We start from the raw sequence: 24,728 nt of genomic DNA, 5'->3' as shown, positions 1-24,728 counted from the left end.
CTGAGCTCGGTTAAGTCCCCATACCCCCCACTGGGGCTATCATTTAAGCGAAGATTTCCTTTTCAACTCATTTTTTAAAAAACCTTTTAAAGATTCAAAAAAATCAGCACCATTCACCATCCACAGGTAGTAGCTAAAATGTATCTAGGAAGGACTTGGTTTTAAAGCACCATTTTTCTTCATCCTCAATTCTGAAATTGAAAAGGCTTTAAAGACTAAAAGCAACGCCTTTCACAAGTTTGTGGCAAATTTTATGTTATGTCCATGTGATCCCAATACATTTTGTTTGTTTGTTTCTTTATTGAGAGAAAGAGAGGGGGTGGTTTGAATAAGATGCTAGCCCTGAGATGTCTCCCGGTGGTAAGATTACAAGTGGAGCCCAGGAGGACAGCTTTCCCTCCGAGTGATTCCCAATCCGTTAATGCCGCACCTGCGGGCCCCTTACAAGACATCGGCCAGTGTGAGAGCACCAAGCACACTTGGGAAAGGCTGGTCCAGAGGAGAGAGCTCGGGACCCAGAGACCAGCATCCTGAGTTCAAGTCTGGCCTCCACAGTACAGCTGTGTGATGTAGGGGAAGTCAAATGACCTCTCTAAGTAAAGTTTCCTCGTTTCCTGGCTCTCGAAACAGAGTCCATGCAGCCTCTGAGACAAGGAGACCAAAACCCTCAGGAAACAATCCATAAATATCAATCAGCCCTATAATGACGTGAGGACCACAGAGATCAGTGATGCTGACCTGGCTGCCCGACTGGAGATGCGGAAAACGCCCAAGGATTCTTTCAAGAGGTCCCTGCCCCAAGGGAACTCAGAGCCCCAGAAGGGAAGATAAAATTGGCCCACAGGACCATCTGTGACAAGAATGAGACCTAGGTATATTTGAAGGTGGAAGTAAATGGGAAGAAGAGTGACGAGGTGTCAGGGAGCAGGCGAGGAAGAAGGTGGGGTTGTCCTCAGACAGCAGAGGGAAGGGTGACAGTCTTAGCTATTTTTACTTAGGGGAAAACAGAGCAGGGCAAAGTCAGACAGACTTGGTGAGCATGTCTTCTGGCCTAAAAGTCAGTCTTCAGGCCTGACCTGTTGCATCCCAAAGTGACCATCCACGACATCCCCTCATCTGTGCTTGGACCATTGCAGTAGCCTCCTCCCTGCTCTCCCAGCTGCCAGCCTCTGAGGTCACCCGGCCCTCCACACAGGGGTTGACTTTGTCTCTGGTCACATTAAGGCCGTGCTCAAAAGCCTTCCCTGCTGCCCGTAGCTAAGTGGACAAAGTGTGCTCTCTGGAAAGAATGTCCCCATTTAATCCTTTTTGGATCCTGAGCTCCAGATTTCAGAGAAAAAAAAAAAGGGCAGACATGCAAACTCTGAGTTCCCACCCAAAGCACTTTTTGACAGACAAGAAAAAATTGCATATTTACACAGAAATAAAGGCGGGGAATCTTAGTGAACAAACTTGTCTCTTTTCGCAGTTAAGCCAACACGCCTCTGACAACATAAACACAGCAGGACCTCTGTTGTATATTCTTGGAGAGGGTGATTACACTTCAGAATAAATACATCTCCCTCCCTTGAGTCTTTGGTCCAAAGGATTGATGTCTGTTCTCTGCTCCACATGAGCCAGAGGGCCGGGGGATGGAGAAGCCCCACACTTCAGCTCAGGCTTTGCCAACACAGAGGAGGCCTGGGCATGCTGCAGTGCCGGGACCCAAGCCCATGGAGCGAGGCACTCGGGGGTGTGTGATGGGGGTGTGGGGGCCTCTGTGCTGCTCATCGGAAGCACACAGTGGTGTCCAGGGTTGTTCAGGGGAATTTGGGGGCACCTCTGAAGCCACCAGGGCCTCCTCTGGGCGTCAGTGTCCCTCCCCAGGCCATGCCTCTGGCCAGCAGGACTCTGGGCCACCACCTTCCCACCCCCTCCCAACTGCCTCACCTCTCCCACCAGGCCACCGTCAGACGTGCTGCCTGCTCTGCTCGCCCACTTTGTTACTGCCTGTCTTCTTGGCTGCAGGGTCAGCTCCGGGCGCACAGGGACTCTTGTCTGTGTTGTTCATGGCTGTGCGCCCCCCGCCCCGTTCTGGACAGGGCCTGGCCAGCAGCTGGCACTTAGAAAGTGTTTGCTCAGTGAATGTGTTGCATGCACTTGGCCAGCCTCTTGTTCATCCATTCATCCAACCAGCAGAGGAAGACTCCTTTCCCTTTTATATCCAGGGACCTGTGAGCTCCTCTCTCTGTGAACCCTTGACCCCGATGGCTAGGGGCTGGGGTGACCTGTTCTGTGGTCCCGAGGGCCTCCCAGGGTGACGGGACAGCTGGGGGCTGGAGAGCATGGGCTGGAAGTGGCCAGGGTTTCTTGCTTTCCTCCCCCCTTTCCACCTCCAAACAGGTTCCAGGGGCAAGGACCCTGAGGACCACGCTGAACATCCCACCAGCCCACGCAGAAGGATGCGCCCAGTCACAAAGGCATTCTTAGTTGGAAGTAAGAAATGTTGACCCCCTGGAGGAAAACCGCCTGTCACTGATTGGCTCTAGAGATTGCCCCCTGCCCTCACCACACACTGACGGCAGAGTCAAAACAGACTTTAACAATCACACGGACCAGCTCTGCTCCAGCTGCCAGGCTGAGGGTCAGCCCTGGGCCGGCCTTGCTATGTCGCACGCCCTTTCTCTCTTGGCTTCCAGGCGGTTACTCGAGGGCACAGGACCACCACTCTGGGAGCTCTCGGAATTTTCCCATTTTGCCAACCAGGAGACAGAGGCACCCAGAGCAGGGACAGCAGGACCAGGTTCCTAGACTAGGTGACACGTGGCCTTGATCCTGGGAGAGAAGTGCCAAGTGACCAGGCGAACAGAGGTATTTACTGTAGCTCTGCCAAGGGGCCGATGCCCGAGTGACCATCGGCAACTGGAGAAATACAGCTCGCATTACCTATCCTTCTGAACTGCACTTTGGTGAGCTGATGTCTTTTGGGTTTGAGGCCCTCAAATGAGATATAGATTCAAGATTTCAAAGCTGGAAGGGGTCATAAGCGTTCCCTGCCCCTCCCGAGGTAAGTGAGGGCCTTCCTGTTCCCAGCCCCACTGTCCTGGCAGCACCTGCCTGTCTGTCCAGTTTCGCCACCATGCTCTTAGCTCCTTGGGACCAGTACTCTCCACTGCACACAGTAGGTGCTCAATAAGTGGTTGATCAATGAATGAGCCACATCCACCCCTTCTTCTGACCCCGAGGAAACAGAGAAGTTTAGCTGCTGGCCCAAGGTGACCAGTTAGCCGACAGGTCCTGCAAAAGGGTCTTGAGAAGCTCTGTGCACTGCTCAGGCCCCGAGGCAGTGCAGCCATCTCCAAGATGCATGGCCCGTTTTCAAATGCTGTGGCCACACGGTCGCTTTCAGCATCCTCAGGAGAAGCCCAAGCATAAAGTGACCTTCAAATTTGGTTAAAAATGGATTTTGCTAACCTTCATAAAAGATCCATTTCGCTTCTGAATGAGGGAACACAAAGTCCAGCAGATCCCACCCCATTTAAACACGCCTCGTCCGGGACTCCCTCCCAGCGTTGCCTGAGAGCTTTTGTGCGGGATGGTAGCATGTCACGGGGGGAATTCACGGAGCTGCTCAAGGTCTGGGCAGGCCTGGCTGCCAGCAGCACAGGGAGCACAGGCTGGGTCCCCTCGTGAAGGAAACAAGTCAACGTTATGAAAGCTTCAGATCAAATCAAGAAAAACCCCCAATGCACTGGATACAAGGGGAGCCCCGGGCACACCAGGGGCCATTTTTGCCTTTTTTCCTAAAATTGAAAAAAAAATAACACACACTCACTGCATGAGTCAAACTGTGCAGGGGTGTATGGACAAGAAGTCGGCCGTGTCTCCCATCCACCCCTGTTTGGGGGTGGGTGTTGGATACAATCAGATCAGCTCCTTCCTCGGCTTTCTCCATCTTCACATAAACACAAGAGTCCAGAGAGGAGAGTGGCCTTCTCTCCCCGTCACCTAAACCAAGACTCTCCTACACCTGGGACTTGACATCTCACAGGCGTCGCTCCAGTGGAGGCAGTCCTAACCCCGATGCCCATGTCCTTACCCACAAGCCCCAAATCCAAAAGTTCTGGAAGCCAAAAGTATCCCTGACTTATTTGCCAGCAAAACCTGCCCTGCCTGGAGGCTACTTACAGTCTTGGGTTTTTTCCCACCAGGGTGTTCACATTTTGCCCCAGAAACAGGACAGGGTTCGATTCCAGGGTACTGCCCCTTCCCTCCCCCGCTGGGGTGTTACGTGAAATACAGCATCAGCACTAAAAAATCTGCCTAAGGGGCTGAAAACTTCTGAAACACTTCTGGTCCCAAAGGCATCCGACAAGGGATGTGGACCAGAAGCAACATGGACGGCAGCTGCTAACTTTTACAAGGACAGAGAGCTCTCCTTCCTTCTAACCTCCCCGTGATACTCCCAGTAGTGCCGTGTCCTGGGACATCCTGAATCTTCTCCGTCATGGAGAAATTCACAGGGTTAATTTCTGCTACCACAAGCGATGCTGCAGTGGACATCCTGATTCACACACACGAGTCCTGTTTTCTACATGGTGGGTCAGCAGTGCATACCTCAAATGGTGGTGAAGATACGCTGCAGGTGAAGACAGCTATGTCTCACATGGCAATGTTCCAAGATGCTGAAATCAGAGAGCTGAATCCAAGTCCTGGGTCTGCAGACCAGCAGCTGCATGACTCGGGGCAAATGGCTTAACCTCTCTGGGCCTCAGGAAAATCGGAAGCTGTGAGGCTGCTTCCAGCTCTCCCTTCTCAGCTCCCACCCCTGCCTAGGCCTGGGTGAGAGCAGCCACCTCCCAAGTGGTTGACAACTATTTCCTTTTCTCCTCCCAACCTGCCTGCCTAAAGCCAATCAGAAAAATCCTTCTTTTAAAACCACTTTCGTTACATTGCTCTCAACCCGTGCTCCAAATACACAATGGCTTTTTATTGCCCCAGTGAATGCAGCCCAACCTCCTCTGCTGGCTTAAGGGGAAAAAAAAGTCTTATATTAAAAATAATAAATCACCCGAAATTCTGTCCACCTAGGACAGCTGGCGTCATCTATGCGAGTTTCTCCCCTATCCACACACACAAAAGCACATGGTTGGATCGCGGTGGGTGGACAGATCTGTATCCCACTACTTGCCCTCTCTTAAATATTTCCTGGGCTGGGCTGGGGCCTTCATGTTCACCTGAGAGTGAAGGCCCTATAAGTGGCCCCTTGAATGCTCACTTGCAACCACACCAGCCTCTTCTTTAAAAAAAATACAAAGACTTCAGCCCCTTGTATCCCGCTTCTTGGGCACTTCTGCCCACCGGAGCCCTGGGAGCAGAGTATCTTGTTAAGAATTTCCTGAAATACATTGTGCAGAACAAAAGTCCTTCCCCTGCCAAGAGGGTCATAGTGCACATCAATGCATTAAAGGCACTGATAAGTCCTGCAGCACACGACCCTGTTTAGCTTTCTTTCGTCTACTGTTTCCCAAATGCATGTGAGGAAAAAAATCATCCTAATACTCGAGTCATTAGTGTTCCTTGGCACACACTTGGGGGCACTCCAAGTATCTGAGGTCACCGCGCACACTTCCGGAGTCATCTCCTGCTCAAAAACCTTCCCAAAGGCCCCTACCACTGCCTCCCTGGTAACTGATCTGAATCTGGAGCCTGGTGTTTGTGATCAACAGTGTCCTCTGTCCTTTCACCTCTTGGAAAAAGAAGCCCATTGGGGTGGCTGCCACGTGCAGAGTTGGAAGAAATAGAGCCAGATCAGCCCCTGCCCAGATGGGTGATGTTAGGCAAACCTATTAACTTCTCTGAGCCTCAGATTTCTCATCTGTGAAATGGAGGAGCCAGCAGCTCAGCACCAGCACCTTAGGTTTCCAGCCTGAATAGGGGTCTCAGCTCATAGCTGCAGCAGAAACCCAGTGGGGTTACTGAGTCCAAGAACAGCAGCAAAGAGTAGAGGTGATTTTCTTCCCTACAGTAATTCAGTGTCCGGACATGTGGCTCAGCTCTGCTGTGCCCTGACTGCCTCGTTCTGGGTAAGGCCTTGACCCCTGAGCTTCACTTCTTCCCTGTAAAATGAAGCAGGCCACAAGGACACAGAGACCCCAACATACACAGAGATGACACTGAACAGAGAAACATGTAAACACACACAGACACAAGCACACCTGGACGTGCACACAAGCGCACGTAAAACTGGTGAAATCTGAGTCAGAGGGGTGGGTTGTGTCAATGTCAGTCTTCTGGTTGTGACGTTGTACTATAATTAGGCAAGATGCTACCACTGGGGAAAACTGGATCAAGGGTTAGTTCTCACAACTATATGTGAAATTACAATCATCTCAAACTAACAAATTCTTAAGATGAAGCAGGCTGACACCTATATCCTGGGGACATGGCGAAGGCCCAACAAGACGGTGTATTTCTCACTCCCTGCACGCTGCCTAACCAAACCACACGGCGGCTTTTCAGGAAACAGATGAACTGAGTGGAGGAAGATAAGGAGCACACAGTAGGTGATCAAAATTTTTCCTTACTCTTTTGATAAGGTCTTATCAGCCCAGAGAAGTGAACTCATTTGGAGTCTGCTTGCTGGGTCCGCTGCAACCAGAGGTCTCCCCACATCAGAGGCTTTATTGAAACTTGCCAGCTGCCAAGGGAGTAGATCTCCTCCCCGTCCCACAGCCTTTCTGCCAGAAGCCAGCGGGGACTGGGGGCGTGGGTACAGGCACTGCCAGCAGAACCAAGAATAGGGTTCACTCTTGCTGGGGAAGGCGTTTATTCAAATCCCACCTCTCTCCCAAAAGGGTTGAGATGGTTTCCAGCGGAAGCCCAGGTGTGAGACAGGCCACCCCAAACCCCATGCTGGCTCCCCTCCTGCCCAGCCCCTTCCTACAGCTGGTCCAGGGAAGCCACTCAGAGGCTGCCAAAGAAAACTTCCCGCTCCTGGTCACCCAGTCCTCTGGCCACTTGCTGCAAGGCTAGCAAGGACGCTGGAGACCCCCAGGCTCCCCACTGCCCAATGAGGCCAGGCCAGGGCAGCCCCTGAGGTCACTTAGTAATAGCTGGGGGGGGGGGCAGGCCCAGGGTGGAGGCAGCTGAGGTTCAAGAAGGCTTATTGCAGAGCTGCCACATCTGTGAAAATCCAGAAACAAGCTGGGTATTCAGCAACAGGTGTTCTGGGGTCACCACATTGCCCATAAAATCCCTATTCTCAAAGGATGCTGAGTGATGTGGGAACCACAGGATAACAGCTGGCACTCTGCTCTGACACATGCTGGCTTGTCTAATCTCCAAAACGACCTGATATAAACACTGCTATGACTCCACTTTACAGATGGGGAAATTATAGCACCAAGAGGTCAAGTAACTGGCCCAAGAACACACAGCTAGTAAGGGGTGCAGCCCCGATGAGAACCCAGTCGTCTTGCTCCACAGTCCGAAGTCTTAGCCCCTCTGAAAAATATTAATGATGCTCTAGGCAGAAAAGACTAGAAAGCACAACACACAGGTATGATCCACCTACAGGAACGTGTGTGTGTGCACACATGTGCAGAAGCGGCCGGAAGCTCTGAGTCACGGAATGATGGGTAACTTTCATTACTTCCCTTTTACCTCTACTGTCCACATTTTCAACATAGAACATGCTCAACTTCAGGAAAAGACTCAAAAAACTGTTAAGTCAGCTGCCCTTGACTCCCTAGTGTCACCTCCTTCCCCTTTCCAGGTGCTCTCCCTCTGCATGTTCCCACCCAGGCCCATGAGCTCTGGAAACTTTGCTCAGGGTCTAAGTCCTTCCTGGCCACCGTACCATACCCGCCCCCAAGGTCTGCCATGAGGTCAGGGAAAGCTTTTCAAGCCAAAAAGCTTACACAGCATTGCCTGAAATGCACTTTACAGTGGCATCAATTCTCTGCTCTACCTAAATGTTCACTCTTGGCAGTCGGGGGGGGGGGGGGGTTGGGGGTGGGTAAGTTACGGCCTTCCTGCTTGGGAGTCTATCACACTGACATTAAAATTATGTTTACAGCAACACTGGGAAATGTTTGTGCTGGTTCATTAAGTGAGTAAGAGCAAGCTGTCCAACTGTACACAGAGGTTCATTTCAACATTGAAAATGCCCAGGAGGAAACATACGACAATGTTAACAGTAGCTGCCTCTGAGCTGTGTTGGGAGCAGGTACTGAGGGTGGGCTGGGGAACCAGTTCTCCTTTATTCCTTTGTTTACTTCCCCAAATCCCTACGACAGTAATACAATCATAATGAAAATAATAGCCAGCATTTGTATGGGGCTTACTGCCAGATACCAAGCACCTTATACACATTAACTCACTAACCCCCCTCTTGGAGATAGGTACCACCACAAATGTTTTACATTAGAAGAAACTGAGGCACAGAGAGGTTACTTAACTTGCCCGAGACCACACAGTAAGTGCCAGAGCTGGGATCTGTCATCTTTAACAATGAAAAAGTATTAAAATCATCCTTTGATATGAGAGCTCAAGGACGGAAAAGAACTTTACTATTTATTAAATATGTATTGTTACTCAATATACAAACATAATGTGTCTACCCACTTTGTTCCTCTTTTCAAAGCAAATCACACATGAGAATCCTCATTCCTTGGCAATTGGAATATAAACCTGTGCAGCCTCTTTGAAAACAACCTGACAGTTTCTCAAATGGTTAGACCTAGAGTTATGCTATGACCTAGCAATTCCACTCTAGTGTACCCCAAGAGAAAAAAAATACATTCACACAAAACCCAGTACGTGAGTGTTCATGGCAGCATTATTCATAACAGCTGAAAGATGAAAAGAACTCAGATATCCATCAACGAGTGAATGGGCAAATAAAACGGAGCCTATACATACAAAAGACTATTACTTAGTCATGAAAAGGAGCGAAGCACTGACACACACTACAACGTGGATGAACCCTGACAACATTATGCTGAGTGAAAGAAGCCAGACACAAAAGACCACCTAGTCTACAATTCCATTTACAAAAAATGTCCAGAACAAGCAAACCCACAGAGACAGAAAGTAGATTAGTGGCTGCCCGAGGTTGGGAGGAGGGGAGAATAGGGTTTCTTTAAGGAGTGATGAAAAATGTTCTAACATTAGATAGTGATGTTGGTGGCACAATTTTGTGAATAAAAACCACTTAACTGTACACTTTAAAACAGTAAATTTTATGGTATGCAAATTTATCTTAATAAAGATGCTATTAAAATGTTCTTTTAAATAGAATGCAACTCACCCAGAAAAAAACTCCCTGAAGATGGAGGGGCAGTAGATTCACAGAAGGGTGCTGTTCACCATCTACACTCACCTTTGTGAGTTCCCCTCCTTTGTACCAAGGGCTGGGGATGCCACATGGGTTTAGCAGCTGGGACTGGCCTCTCATAGCCCCTCAAATTGCTAATGCAAGAAATATCAAGATATCTGTCACTGGAGAGATGGCCTTAGCTGATGAATTGGAAACGTCCCAGGGCACTGGCATTCTGCCTCAGCCTCGAACATGCTCTGTGTTCATGGGCAAGTCCCTTCCCCTCCCTATGCTTTGGGGTCCTCTTTGACAAAGGGAGGGAGGTTGGACTCAAGGATTACTAAACTTCCTCCCAAGTCTGATTCTAAAGAGACACTCTGAGATTTGATTGCAAAGACAACAGAAACAGAAGTTTCAGTCAGGTTACAGATGAAATATACTCGGTAGCAAAAGCATAAATGGACACAAACATTTTAAACAGTGGATACTCAGTTTAACAAAATGTGAAACGTAGCATTATTGAATACATATGTTCCAAATAACAGAGCCACCAACATACAAAAAAGCTGGCAATCCTTCACAATCTGTGGTACTGAGATAATGTAGTTTTACATTTTGCATAAAAAAAAATTTAAGTCTAGTACCTTTTCTTACTTATCTTAGGTTTGATAAAATCCCCTCAAGCAAAAGAACATATCATCATGACTTCACCTGTGGAGGTCACAAGGGCAGGTTAACAGAAATGATTTTAACAAGCACTGGCTCAACACAGAGAGAGAAAGTCAGGCTTGGAAAACATGCCCTTAAGCATAAATAACTTGGAAAAGGCCCGGTAGTTTCACAAATATTTTGTCTATACCTGCAAAAATAGAACAAGAGAGGATATAAGTGTAAAAAGACATTACATTTCAAGCCCAAAAGGGCTGGTTCAAAACATTAAAGAGGCACAGTCTCTAAATATAAACCTTTCGGGAGATCGATAAAATTGATAAACCTCCAGCTAGACTGATCAAGGGAAAAAAGAAAAAAGGCACCAATGACCACTATCAGGAATGCAAGAGGGGATATCATTACAGAGCCTACAGACATTAGAAGGCTAATGAGGGAACGTTATGGAGGAGTTATGTCAATTAACTTAACTACCGAGGTGAAATGATTAAGTTCCCTGAAAAACATAAATTACCAAAATTGTTTCAAGAAGAAACAAACCTCATGGGAGAATTCTCCCTCAGCACCTCAAGATGACAGCCAAGTCAACCACCCACTGAAGAAGGTAATTCAGGAAAAGGCTAATGACTGGAGCAGGTTTCAAAATGTGGACGAAGCTGGTTTGTTTTGGCAATGATGTCTTCTAGAACTTTTATTCACTGTGGTTTTTAAAGCTATATACTTAATGCCATCTTTATTGTTTTTTTCCCTAATGCATTCTCTCTGAGAGTTTGACTTTGCCAACTGTGGCTCTGCCAACCACGGTGCTCTTCAGGAATGCATTCCCACACCTGGCAAGGAATTGCTGTGTACGACACACAAAGGGAAAACCAACGGAGGGTCAAAGGATAAAAATTCCAAGTTTAGCTATTTTCTTGACTTAGTTGGAGAGACGGCTTACAGATGTGAAGCAATCAGAAGACAACGTGAAACCACATATAATAAAGTGATTAATTATTACCAAGTGTGAAAAAGTTGCACACAGGCAAGGGCCTGAACCAGCCAGGAGAGCGGGCGGGATTTAGCAAAGAAGGCTTCCTGGAGTGGGAAAACAGGCAGGAAAAGCATGTGTCAAGACATGGTGGCGGGGACAAGTTGGACAGTTTCAAGGAGCGGTGAGGAGTCAGCTCGGGTGCATGGCGCTGTGAGTGTGTGTGCAGACAGGTGCATGTGAACATGGCTCGTTACCTTTTAGGGGGGAGACACCCCTTCGAGAGTCTAATAAAAGCCACTGATCCCCTCCCGAGAAAAATGCACCACAGGCACCAGGTTTCGCATAGAGTTCTGAGGTTAAGAAACCTGTATATGAGAGTTGGGGTGCAGCATTGAGAATGATGGATCTTCGTAAATTCCCTTACTTCCTGACTCTAGAGTGTGCCTCTGCCTCAGGACCTGACCCAAAATGTGCCCCCCTTCTGGTTCGTCTCAACTCACTAATGGGGTCCAGATTCCCGTTTTTTTGAGGTCCATAGGTCAGTTCTCCAGCACCATCAGCACTGGAGAGGAAATTAAATGACAAATTGCAACATTGATGAGCCAACATTTACTGAGTGTGTAATATATACTGTGCCCTGGGACACACCCAGTACAGGCATTCCCACATACAGATGAGGAAGCAGGCCCACAGACAGACAGACAGACAAGCAGTCAGATGGCACGTGCCTGCTGACTGCCACCAAATACCAAAGTAGCTCCTCTCAGGGCCAGAAGTCACGTGAGGGACCATCACCTGACTGCCCCCTTCACCTCTCAGATGAGCTCAGGGAGGGGACCACAGGAGCTCAGATGCCAGCTACCTCTGCTCACATCCAGGTTTCCCACCCCCCTCCTCTGAACAGCAGCAGCCACGGCTTGGTGGTGGTCATTCTGAACAAGGCCCAGCTTCATGGGAGACTGACCAGGAGCTCCCGCTACTCACCAGGACGGCCTCAGAGAGGGGGCTCATGAGTGGGGCTTTTTGAGGGTGAGGGGCACTCATTCCACAGGCCTTTGAGGCCAGGCCTGTGAGTGGAGCCTCAGATTCTTACTCTCCCTCCTTCCTCTGTCCCCAGGAACCACAGCAAACATTTCTGGGGTCTTGACTGCTTGCCAGCCCCACTAGGGGCTTCACCTGCCTCCTGTGCCCCTGCAGGACGTCATAAGACTGTTCCTGCGTATGGGCAAGAAGCCTGGGGCTCAGAAAGGTGAAGAGATGCTGAGGCCCACGTGGGTGGTGGGGGAAGGTGGCAAGGTCTGACTTCAGAATCCCCTTGGCCAAACCACACCATATGCCTGTGGAGAGCACACCAGCATGGCCTCCCCACGGTTTCCTGGGTATCAAAGGCTTCCAACTTCCTTTTGTGTGGACGGCTGAGAGAGCTGGGTGATACTCAGTGGAGAAGTGCTTCATAATGGGGAAAGTCTAGGAAGCAAATTTCTGATGTTCTTGTTTCTCTCTTCCCAGAGCAGAAAGTCTCCTAAGTTTTCAGGCTCCTGGCAGGTACCCTGAACCCTCCCTAGGAGCTTGGTTTGGCCTGAAGCTGCTCCCAGTAGGGTGACGGGGACATGGAAGGTGGGGACACTGGCACTCCTGCTCCTGCCCCTCCCACCAGCCAGGGCCCCAGAGCCACACGGCGGCCAGTTTCTGCTGATGCTCTGTTCCACCTGATTAAAGCCCCAGCACCACTGCAGCCAGAATCACGAGAGCTCTCTCAGGCCCCTTGGGGCGCAGAGCCCTGGGCACCAGAACGCCACAGCATCAGCCTATCAGCTGAGTCACGCCCTGATGCTGCCAGTGCTGAACCAGGAGGTGGCAGAGGTAAGAGGCCTCTCCAGGCTGGCTGCCACCATGGTGCTCCACACAGCCGTGTCGCTGCTGGGTCAGCCCCAACGCGGCTTGGCTCAGCAGAACCCACCAGTCACCGCAAAGTCACCCAAGGGGGCCAGGAGGGAAGACAGGTGCCATCTTTCCTCACTCACCCACCTAGGTCCTATTCATGGGGTCAGTAAGACGAAGTTTTGCAAGCACCTAACGTGTGGTGGCTGTCACTGCTGTTTCCTTATCACCATGCTCATTGCCATCATCCCATCTTACTGCATCTCATTGACTTGAAGACCCGGACTACCTGTTTTATATTTTAACCTCTCTGAAATCAGGACGAATCTTACAGTGGGTGGAGGACTGGTTTCATGAGAAGCACTTTTCTCTTGCTTAGTGGCACCGTGTCAAGGATTAGATAAATAACAGCATTCCCAACCTCCACCTCACACACTTACGGTCCATAACTCTTGAGCAGAGCATCTGGCGCATAGTAGGGCTCAGTAACACTCTGCTGATGAACCAACCCAGCATCCTTGTTTATGCTCTTATTTATAGCTTAAGGCAAAGATGTCCCCTCACTCTGTCAATTCTCCCCACAGATGTCTCCTAGGCAACAACCCTCCCAGGCCCCCTGCAGGCACTGGAGTTTCGCACAATGCCCCAGGGAGGTGGAGGCGGCGCTCCTCCAGACCCAGGAGCAGGGCTGGCTGGGATGACTCGGACCACTGGCAAGCGGCCTGCTGCCAGCGCAGAGCCCCCAAGGAGCTCCAGGCCGTGGGCCTGGCTGGGGTGAAGCCGCCAGGAAGTGGATTTGGCACAAGCTCCAAAAGGCCCACACAGACCAGAGAAGCCAGTGGAGGGGGGACATGTCTTGCCACCCGGAGAAATTCCACATGTGAGTCCTGGGAAGGCCCGCCCATCATGCTGGGAACAATCTCACCAAGCAGGGTGGGGAGGGGCCAGAAGCTGTGGAGCAGAGTTTGGCCAGAAGTTTCCACAGGGTGTTCCAAGCATGCTCAGCTGAGCTCCGCAGGCTGCAGGCCAGATGCTCAGCTCCAGTGGGGGCCGACCTCTGGGGCTCCTGGGGGCTCTTCTGCTGAGGGCGGGCCGGGACACAGCTCTGGCCGCCTGACAATCATGACATCAAAATGCAGGCGCCCAGAAAGTTAGCAGGAAGGGGATTCTCTCAGACCCACTGCCCTAAAGCAGCCAGTGGGGTGGAGAAACTATTGGAGCTCCACAGACGGTTTTGAATTGTACTCCCAACAGTGACAGCTGTGTGGCCTTGGGCAAGTCACTTTCCCTTTCTGAATCTTGGGGGCCTAGATTTTCAGATGGGGACGACTTCAAGACACAGACATTGCCAGAGGTAGAGGGATAAGCCTTTGTGGTGACAGGGCCGATCCATCAGAAAGACAGAAAGATCACAAACGTGCAGGAGCCTCAAAGTTCATGAAGCAAAAGCTGACCAAATTAAAGAGAGAAAAAATAAAAAATAAATCCAAAACTGACAGATATTAACACCCCCTCTCAGAGAATGTGGGGCAGAGGTGGGGGGTGTGCTGGTGTAGGAGCGCGCGCGCACACACACGAGGGGTGGGTGTCAGAGTGCAAGCGTGTCAACTTGGGTGTGAGAGAGAAGGTGAGTGTGTCGGGTGTCTGCATGAGTCAGTGGGGACGGGGGGGTGGTGTCGGGAGGAAGGGCTCCATCCTCTTACACCCCCACCACCTGCTGTCCCTCCGATTCAGGGCCTCCAGTGCCCCCTCCTCTGCCTGCCCCCGGGGACCTGCCCCCAGAGAAGGTCTGGTGCATCCCCATCACCTAGCGAGTGGCAGGTAAACGGTGACCGGGGTCCAGGTTGCATCCACTAACAGGAAGGACTCCAGCCACCCCATGGCAGGGAGCTCCGAAAGCCAGGCCTTGCTTCCCCGCACGGTTTTGAAAAGCAAAGAAAGCGCAATTTCACAAGAGAAGGAGGGTGAGGGCAAGAGAAGCAACTCTTCCCCCTGCCAAGGGCCAGACCACCTCCCAGCAGCTGGGGTGACTGCTGCGGGGCCACACTGTGCGCAGGCCGGGCTCCAGGACCGCCCTTTGCAGGGATACAACACGTGGGTCCCGATGGAGTCTTGGCTCCTGTACGAGATGGAAGCAGGGCCTTGTTTCCAGGGTGGCATTGCCTCCCCCAACCCAACATCCCTGCAGGACCCAGGGGATGGTGCACAGTGAGGCTGCCTGATCTCTGCCTCTGGGTGGCTCCAGCCAAGCTGCTCTCCCGGAGCATCCAGGGGGTTCGGTGCAGACTCCTGTCCCGGGAGCCTCGTTCTAAATATCCTGGCCTCCCTGTCCAAAAGGCCTGGGATATCACACAATCACACAGAGAAAGAACAGCACAGGACTGAGCAAGACCTTCTGGAAGGGAAAGGACACAGGGAGAAACCTTGCTGTCAGAGGAATCAGGATTAAAAGAGCTGCCAACGCCGATCCAAGGCCACCCTCTCGGGCCGTCTGAGCCTCAGAGGCTCCTCCCGCCTCCCCTGTCTTGGACCGACGGCTGTGGACCCCAGGACCCCTGAGCCCCGTCCTGGTGCTGCTGTGTCTCGGAGTCTGCAAGGCCCACGGCTGCCTCCCACCTGCCTCCGACCCTACCCGGCTGGCAGAACCCACACAAGCCTCTTAATCCCCATCTGTGAACCCTCCCGTCTGGAAGCCAGGACGACTTTACGGGTCTGGGAAGACTTATAAAACGCGGCTGCAGTAGGCCCTGCCCCACCCCTCCTCCCACAGGCCCCTCTGGAAGCTCGTGCAGGAGTCCCAGGGCAGCCTCCTTGTGGGGCCCCTGCCAGCCCCACATCCTCTCTCATAGGTGCCGCTCAACCTTGGGCAGAGGCCAAGGTCGGGTGTGGGACCACCCGCTCTCACACATTCCTGCTCTGCCATTTAATCCAAAACTCTCAGGGTCCTGAGCCTTGGCCTCCTCATCTGAGAAATGGGGCTGATGCCATCTTCCCACAGGGCAGGTCATGCCACCCTCCGTGGTTGGAGAAGGATGTGCCGTCTAGGGAGGAAGTTGGCATCTTACTCTAGGTCACCGAGTTAGCTGGTGGCAGCTGTGGAAAATGGAGCTAAGAGTGGAGCCACAGGCCAGGGATGAGCTGAACCTGCATATGACCCACCTCTTACCTGCTCTAAATTTCCAAATTTTCTATCATGAAGCACATATTTTTTTTTTGATGTAAAATATAGTACAATTTGAAAATGTCTTTAAAACACTGAAATGGTTCCCACGGTACAATCAGTTGACAGGCAGCATCCAAGCAATACATTTAGAGAATAAAAAAATTAAAATTTGAAAAATGGCATTACTGGCATATAAATCCTGTAAGGGGAAGCCTTTTCTAGATTCACCACTTATTTAAATCCTGCCGATTTGAAGACCCCCATCTACGACTCCTTCTCCATGCAGCCTTCCCTGACTCCCATCCGCTCCAAGCCACCAAATATCGGCTGGCAGCTACCTTAGGCCAGGTCCTGGCTGGGCCCTCAGCTGTCTCCCCCACTGAGCATACACACCATGGTCCACTGTTAACTGGGCAAACTTTTATCTCCCATGTGGCTACATCTTGGTACCCACTTGGGAGGCATGTGGGGGAGCAGTTAAGCTTCTGAATGCTGGAGCCAAACAGCCTGGTTAGAATCAGATTTGGTACTTCCCAGCTGTGTGACTTTGGGCGAGTGACTTCCCCTCTCTGTGCCTCAATTTCCTTATCAATAAAATAAGAAAACCTACCTCATGAGGCTAACAGAGGGTTGCATGAGGTTATACAGGCACAGAGTGAGTGCTCTCAATGTCATCTGCTAGTGCCATAGTGTCATCAGCACCACCATCTCCTTAGACCTGTGTCTTCATCAGGACTAGGACAAAACCGAAATGACCTTTCTTGTCAGCAGCTCTGCCAACACCTGATACTCGCTGGTGGGCAACAGTGGTCTTGGCGGTCCCTGACCTTAAAGGGCCTCCCTTGGACCCTGGATGGCTTCTTCTCCCCACTTTACTCTCACCCCACAGCCCGCAAGGCAGAAACAGCTTTAGGAGGTAGCTGCTCCTGCCCAGGGTCCTGGCACGCCTGCCTGGCTCAGCTGAGCCAGATACCAACTTCGACCTTTGTGCCATTCATTCAAGGTTGCTGGCACCTCTCAAAGGCAATCCAATCCAGCAATCAATTTCACACAGGTTTCCACACTGAACAGGTCAGGTAGCAAGTAGCTGGGGCAGCCAGGGATGGGGCAGAGAACCTCAGAGCCGCTGGACTCACAAGGGTCTTCTCCATCCTCCTCTCAAGCCCACTCCTGCCAACAGGTGCAGAAAGATGAGGCAGCTAGTGCCTGACAGCTAGGCAGGAGCCGAGGGGCTCAGCTGCTCGTCCACCGTCATATCCCATTCTACAGAGGAGAAAACTGAGACCCAGACAGGTAGAGGGTCTTGCCCACTGTGAATGCTGGGGCCAGAATCCGGGGCTTCTGATTTCCAAGGGTATAGCTGGAGCAAGTCAAACACCCTAGGGGCAAGTGCAACCCATTTTTAATCCTTAGTACAGCTCCCCCTAGTCCCAGGGAGGAGGAGATCAACTCCCACCTTCAAACACAAATCTGTTGATGGAGACCAGGCACAGGAGGACCAAACAAAGCTTCAAGGAGTCGCAAATGTGAATTTTTCAAGCCTAAGTTGTACCATGTTATCTGCTTGCCTGAAACCCTCAATGGGAAAGCAGAACTTACAGTGTAACCGAGGAATTACCAGATGACTCAGCAATTCACTCTAGGGTACCTACCCAGGAGAAGTGGGAACACAGGTCCCCACAAACACCTGTACACAAATGCTCACAGCAGCACCATTCACAACAGCCCAGTGTCCATCAGCTGACGGGTGGATAAACATGCTCCATCCATACTGTGGAATACTATTCAGCCATCAAAGGGGATGAAGTATTGACTCATGTTACAACATGGGGGAGACCCGGAAAACATAAGTGATGGAAGCCAGACCAGACACAGGAGACAAATACTGTATGGTTCCATTCCTAAGAAATGCAAAGCAGGTAAATCTATACAGACAGGAGATGCATGGTTGCCAGGGGCTGGGGGAGGGGGAGTGACTGCTAATGGGGACAGGGTTTCTTTCAGGGGTGACAGACTAGACAGTGGTGACAGGTGAACAACTCTTCAAATACACTAAAAACCACTTAAGTGTATACTTTAAAAGGGTGAATTTTGGGGGGAGGGTATATCTCACTGGTAGAATGTGTGCTTAGCATGCACGAGGTCCTGGGTTCCATCCCCAGTGCTTCCATCCTAAGTAAGTAAGTAAGTAAGTAAGTAAGTAAATAAATAAATAAATAAACCTAATTCCCCCACGTCCCCCAAAATTTAAAAGGGTGAATTTTACAGTATGTGAATTACATCTCAATTTTTAAACAAATAAAATAAAACAATGTCTTCTCAGGGTCACAGTCCTGACTTCCCAGCAAGGCCCACCTAACAGACCCCTGCTGGCCTCTGAGATGAACCCTCGCCCCCCAGACCCTGGCTTCCTCACTGTTCCGCAGTCCCACCTCAGGCCGCTTCCCATCTTCCTCACTGCTCAGGTGACAGCGCCCACTCAGCCCTCTCTCTGCCACCCTGGAGTCACCATCACAGCCCCTCCCCCCCCGGGCCTGGTTTGCTCACTGCTGGATTCTGATGCTCAGAACAGTGCCTGGCATACAGAAGGCACTTAATTAAGACTGAACAAATGAATAGAACTCCTTTAACGACCGCCATGCCATACCTTCAAGACAAGAGCCCCAAACTCCTAGGCTGTGCTCAAAAAGCCCTCACTCAGCAGTTGTCCCCCCTAGTGCTGGGATCTTCCGGACGCTTTAAACACCAGTGCCACGACTCAGAGACCCTGATTTAACAGGCTGGGCTAGTGGATTCAAATGTGCCTCCGGGGATTCAAAACCTTGCTGAACCTTCCAACTCCATCCCCTCCTCCTACTTCCACTAGAACTTTTTAAGGTTCTTCAGCAAATCTCACCCTCCACATCCAGGCCTTTGCACATGCTTCTCTGCCAGAAGCACATCACCCCCTTGTGGACCCCGCTGATTCCTTTCCAGGCTCTGGGACAGCTTAGGTGTCACCTCCCCCAGGAAGCCTTCCCTGAACATCCCCGTTTCCCACCATCCTGTGGGCTCCCAGGAGACCCCAGCACAGAACTCAACACATTGCACAACCATAGCCAGGTCCTTACATCCCCCCATCCCCCACAGGCAGGGCCTGCCTGATTCTATACCACGTCTTTGGAGCGCCAAGTGCTCACAGAGCACCTGGTACACTGCAGACGTGCAAACGTTTCTTTCGCTAATGGGCAGAATGTATACGAATGTTTCTCCAGATCAAGGGCAGCAGACATAACTGCAACAGCACCCCTGAAAGAGGACTGGCAGAACTTCTTTCAAAACATATACATCTAACTAACTTGTGCTACTGAAAAAATAAAACAGCAAAAGTGGCCTTAGGCTGTGGATTTGTTGGTCCTTCTGGTACAGCTGCTTGAAAAGTGATGATCAGTGAGGATCTGATAACGTATCATCCTCCCCGGGACGGAACATCATGGTGTTTTAGGGCCCCAGCATGACATATGGAATTTAAAACCCAGAGCCCATGAAATAAGGAGACACTGAAAAAAAAGCCAAACTTCCAGTAACAAGATTAACAAGTTTGGGGATCTAATGTACAACATGGAGATTACAGTTAATAACACCGTATCACATACTTGAATGTTGCTAAGAAAGTAGATCTTCAATGCTCTCACCACAAAAAAGAAATGGTGACTATGTAGTGGGATTGAGGTCATTTTGCAATACATACATACATCTATTCAACATGATGCACACCTTAAAATTACATAACATTCTATGCCAATTAAATCTCAATAAGGCTGGGGAAAAAAAAGAAAACTGCTAATAAATCACTAGGTCTTCTCCCAGCAAGTCCGGACACAGCGTCAGCATCCTTCTCAACACAGTGCTAGCAGTCAGTCAGATACCATGCGTGGGAGACAAACCGCTGCGACCCCTGAAGACGGGACCTTTCATTTTGACAGATGGGGAAATGAGCAAAGGTCACATGGTGACTAGAAGCTCCTTCCACAGCCGCCCTTGGGAGCCTCCCATTGGTTGTGTGGCGGCCAAAAGCCAAGGTCCCAAACGCTCCTCCCAGAGGGCAGAAGTGACATCCCTCTCCACCGTCCCCTCCAGGATCCAGACCTGGGGCAGGAGATGGACCTGAATTCCAGACGTGGGCTCCTCCTCAGCCGAGAGAACATGCCAGGGAGGCAAATCTGTCCAGAACCTTCGATCCCTCCAAAGACAGTCATGGCAAAGTTAACTTCCCAAGGGTCAGATCCAGACAGATCTAAGCAGAGAAGGGGCCAGAAAGCTCTGGGCAAACTACCTCTGCAGCTTGGCCCCTGCCTCTTCCCTGCCTCCAGGGAGGGCTGAGTTTTGAAGACCTTCTGCCTTCCTAGTTGTCTCCGATCGCCTCCAGGTTTAAGACAAGGCGCATCTGGAAAGTTTACTCCTCTGAGCAGATGGTTCCCAACCCGCCAAGGAAAGCACAGCCCTCCCCTTGGAGGTGGTCAGAGCTTGAGAAAGGCCCAAAGAACAGTCACTTCCCAGCAGCTGACAGGGAGAGGATGCCAGTGTCAGCCCAGCCAGGTGGCCTGTTCCGGCACCTTCCAGAAGGCTCCCCCATCCAACTGCCTTACCCAGGTGCCCCCTGGAGCCTGGACCCGGGGAGGAGGGGGTTGCCAGGCCCTCCCTGAAGAACAGGGAGCCCAGTGGGTGCAGAGAGCCGGGAACACAGGAAACAGATGTGCACGCGGCCCTGACAGGCGAGTGATGACAGACGCTCTCTGCAGGCCTCAGATGTCAGCGGAAAAAAGAAAGGCAGCCCAGCGGCAACACCTGTTCAGGCTTGGAGGCCACACTGGGGGTTGGGGGCAGCCCTGTGAGGGCGCTCCCCCACCTCCCAGGGTGCCGCTAGGTAAACAGCTGCACGCTCCATCGCCCGCAGCACTCCCCAGACCGATGGACGGACGGAGTGCCGTGAGAGGGAAGGGCAGCCTGGAGGCCAACTCGCTTGCAGGGAAAGCAGAACCATCACGCGGCAGACCCACCCTCGACGGGAGCCAGCTTCTCCCAGCAGCAGAAGGCGGTCCTGGCTGAAATCTGAACACCTGAGCAATGCTGGGGGAGCAAACACAAGGGAGCCACTTATCAGCGAGTGGAGAAACGTGGTGGGGTAGGGGGAGGACAGCAGAGGCAGCCAGTGGGGGCTTCTCGGGGGCCTCTGGCCTCTGCAAGCTGCCTCCTGCATCTCAGCTGCTCTGCTGGCTGAAGCGGGGGGGCAGGCATGTGCAGAAGAAATTGGGACCCAGGCACCCCCCCACAACCCCTGCCCAGGGCACTGATACCTTTATAGCTGGAGCCCCGACGGGACAGAAAGTCCGGGAAGAGTCAAGGGTTGGAACGCATACTCCAAAGCCGGGCTCCTGGGTCAGATGCTGGCCCTGTTGTTGTTTGCTGAGTGGCCTTGGGCAAACTCCTTGACCTCTCTGGACTTGTTTCTTCCCCTGTGAAATGGGGATAGCAGCACCTCCCTATGTGGGGTTGTTGTGAGGATTCGGTTAAGCGTGAATACAGGTGAAGCCTGTGGCACAGCCTAGAACACAGAGAACATTCTATATCCTCATCATTATTATGTCCCCAGATGCCATTGCCAGCCGCCTGGCCAGCTGTGCCTCCCAGCTCCGAAGGGAGGGACAATTCCCCACCCCCAGCAGAAAAGTGGGAGCAGAGGCTGCAACGTTAGAGCCCATGGGTGCCGACGAGAGACCCAGCCCTCTGTTACAAGTACCTCGGGGAAGAGACAGAAGCGAGTGTGCTCCGCACCCCTGCTGCCCAACAGCTGCTCTCACATCTCAAACCTTCCAGAGGAAGGAGCATCTGCACTTCTCAAGGGCAGCAACTGAGGCTTAGAGAGGGCAAGAGTCTTACCCAAGGACACACAGCCAGCTCTCTAGAGAACAAAGACTGAAGCCAGGTTGGTCTTAAGGCCAAGGCAGGGTCTTCCTATGGCTCTGCAGAGCTTCCTGTTCTGGGGCTCCTACCCTGGAAGCATCCCCAAAAGGGTGGACTGAAGCCTCCTCAGCCCACCCCCTGACACAGCCCTATTCAAGAACCAGCTCACAGATATGGTGGCCACAAAGCAGGGAGCCCTCCTAGGGGCCAGGAGTCCAGCTGGTGAGAAAAGCCACAAACACGATCTAAACAGAGGGCATCAGTGACACCCTTCCTTCCTTCCTTCCTCTCTCTTCCACATTTCTTTCGTAGTGGTTAAAGTTGATTGAATAACGAATGAACACTTCACAGGAAACAACTGAGGCATCACGGGGGGGCGGGATAGACGAGGTTCTGGAACACAATGTCCCAGCTAAGCCGTTTCCCTGCACCACCTTCCAATGCCCCAGCCACTCACACCCGAATTCTCAAACTACACACCAAAGAGAGACACAGAATATGGATATGAGAACCAAGGCCTCAGGAGCTGACATCAGGAAAGGAGTGTGGGGGCCTTGGCCCCTTCCCTGGTGACACCAGCCATTCCTCTGCCCCTGCCAGCCCCTGCCTGGAGTCCCCTGGGTTTGTCTGCAGTTCCTGTGACCCTGCGCTCTCATCCCTGTGCCCACCCTGGCACTTGGCCTTAGCCTCATCCTGATTTGCTTACAGCTCTGCAGGAAGCTGTACTCTTTGCGGACTCTGTGCCCCCTTCCCCCAACACCGGAGGCTCTGTGCTGGCCACCAGACCCCTAGTGTCTGGAACAGCGCCTGGCTCAGAGCAGGCGCTCCACAAATATTTGTTAAATGAATGAGAAGGGGGAGAAGGGGGAGAAAGGGGAGGCGCAGAGACTGCATTTCCGGCGTTCCACCGACTTTCAATCAGGCCCTCTTAGAAGCAGAAGTTGAGGCTCCTCTCTCCCTCTGTCTAAAGGAGCCTGAGCCCCACACCACTGCCCTGCCACACACAAGCCCGAGGCCCCATCGGCCACCTGGGTTGTTGCCATAGCCCGGCCCTGGGTGGAGCTCTTCCCAGCCCATTCCAAGCCTTCTTTCAAGAACTTTTTACTGCTCCGCTGTATCTAAACCCAACCTCTAGTTTACACCAACCTTACTCCCCTTTCTCCTGAATTCCACCCTCCTCAACAAATCCTCCCCATCTTCCAAGGCTCCACTTCTGCCAGGCAGTCAGCTAGGATTAAGACTTTGAAGTAGGAAGACCTGGGTTCAAGACCCACCTCAGCCACCTACTGGCTGTGTGACAGTCACCAGGGTCATCTGACCTCTGAGTCTCAATTTACTCACCTCTAAAATGGGAATAAAAAGGACTCACAGGGACATGGTAAGGAGTACCCGAAATAAGTTGCTTTAGAAACGGTGCAACAGTTAGTGTGATGTTCAGCCCTCCAAACTCCTGCTGACTCCTTCTGGGCAGACACTAGTCTGTGTTTTCATCCACACCCGGCTACCCTCTGGTCCCCCACTCCCAGCTGTACTGGGAACTGCAGCTTCTTTTGTTTCTTCAAGTTTCTATCAGTGAAGGCCTACACTGGCATCTCATCAACTCCTGATGAGTGAGCAAATCAACGTGAGAAAATTCACCGCAATTTGCATGTTCCGCAGAAAAACAGTGAGAAGCCTCACGGTGGGGAGCTCTGATTACCCGAGGCCTATCACCACCAAGCCCCAAATCTGCACCCATCCTGCAAACCCAAAGCCTTGCAAACAATCCCCCTGCACCCTACAACAATCTGCCCCAACATGTCGGGCTCACGTGAAGGTCCAACTGTGAGCCAAGTCCTTGACTTTCTGGAAGCGTTCAAATGCCCCGATCTAGTTAATTCTCACAATGCCCCACGAGGCAGGTGATACTTATTGCTACTCCCCAGCCAAGAAAATGAGCTCAGGGAGGATGAGAAGTGTACTCTCGGCAACTCAATTAACAAGAAAAAGGGCAGGACTGGAATCCGGCTCTGTCCTGCTCCAAAGCGGGGTTCTTCTCTGGTCCTGGCCCTTCTGACAGGCTGGACCACCACACACAGCAAACGAGAGGGTCAGCATCCACGATGGCGGGGCAGGCTTGACCACTTTAAATGAGAGGCCACCCAAACACAGCTCTAAAGACAAAAGCCCCGGACCAGACCAAAGCCCCCAAAGACAGCACTGAGTCCAAAGGTGACACTGGCATTGAAGGAACCCTGGGCAGAGCCTGAAGGCACGGGGGATAGCATCTACTTTATAGACGGCAACCACTGTGAGTGAACACGCAACCCAGGAACCCTGCACATGTGCACGCGCATGGACACATGGGAGGCAGGATTAGGAAACTTTCAAGCCGATGGCACCACCATTCCTGATCAGGAGGAGACACCCTCGCCTGTTCACACATCCCTCTGCCAGCCCCTCGCCAGCAGCTACCACTACTGGCGTCTGGCCAAAACAAGTCAGTGTCAGTGGCTTTGGTGGAAATTAGGATTCTTGGCCCTGGTGGCCATGGTAGAGACCACAACTCACAGGCAACTTCTTCCCCAGACCCACCGGGGGCTATTCCTGCTTCAGTCTTTGCAAAGCCAGATCCAAAATTAACTGAGCCCCGTCTGGCTGCTCCCGGGCAGGCAGCGTGAAGGCAGGCGCCTTATAAACAGGGCACACACCAGGCCTCCCGCCCTCCCCCTGCACAGCTGACTTGCAGAGAAGAGAGACTCTCTTCCCACAGGGAGAAAAGTCTGTTTAGGCCACTCTCCCCTGGGTCCTGAACCCCC

General features: G+C 51.7%; 1 protein-coding gene across 6 annotated transcripts in view; it reads right to left on the bottom strand.

The window, feature by feature from the left end:
• Positions 1-24,728, bottom strand: part of LOC116658770 — a 223,236-nt gene that overhangs the window by 195,373 nt on the left and 3,135 nt on the right. The window contains exons 2-3 of one of the 6 annotated variants that reach the window (XM_032464497.1): positions 21,324-21,509; positions 21,027-21,096 (exon numbers count right to left, since the gene is read on the bottom strand). The exons of 2 other annotated variants lie outside the window; for them this stretch is intronic. In XM_032464497.1, the coding sequence (XP_032320388.1) occupies positions 21,027-21,096; positions 21,324-21,509 (256 nt within the window). Of the gene's footprint in view, positions 1-18,228; positions 21,572-24,728 lie in introns of those variants that run through there. 3 more of the 6 variants (XM_032464496.1, XR_004314073.1, XM_032464495.1) reach the window with 3 other exon arrangements.

The sequence above is a fragment of the Camelus ferus genome, chromosome 21, assembly GCF_009834535.1.
Source record: "Camelus ferus isolate YT-003-E chromosome 21, BCGSAC_Cfer_1.0, whole genome shotgun sequence".
NCBI classification, from domain to species: Eukaryota; Metazoa; Chordata; class Mammalia; order Artiodactyla; family Camelidae; genus Camelus; species Camelus ferus.
This window is presented reverse-complemented; position numbering and strand designations above follow the sequence as displayed.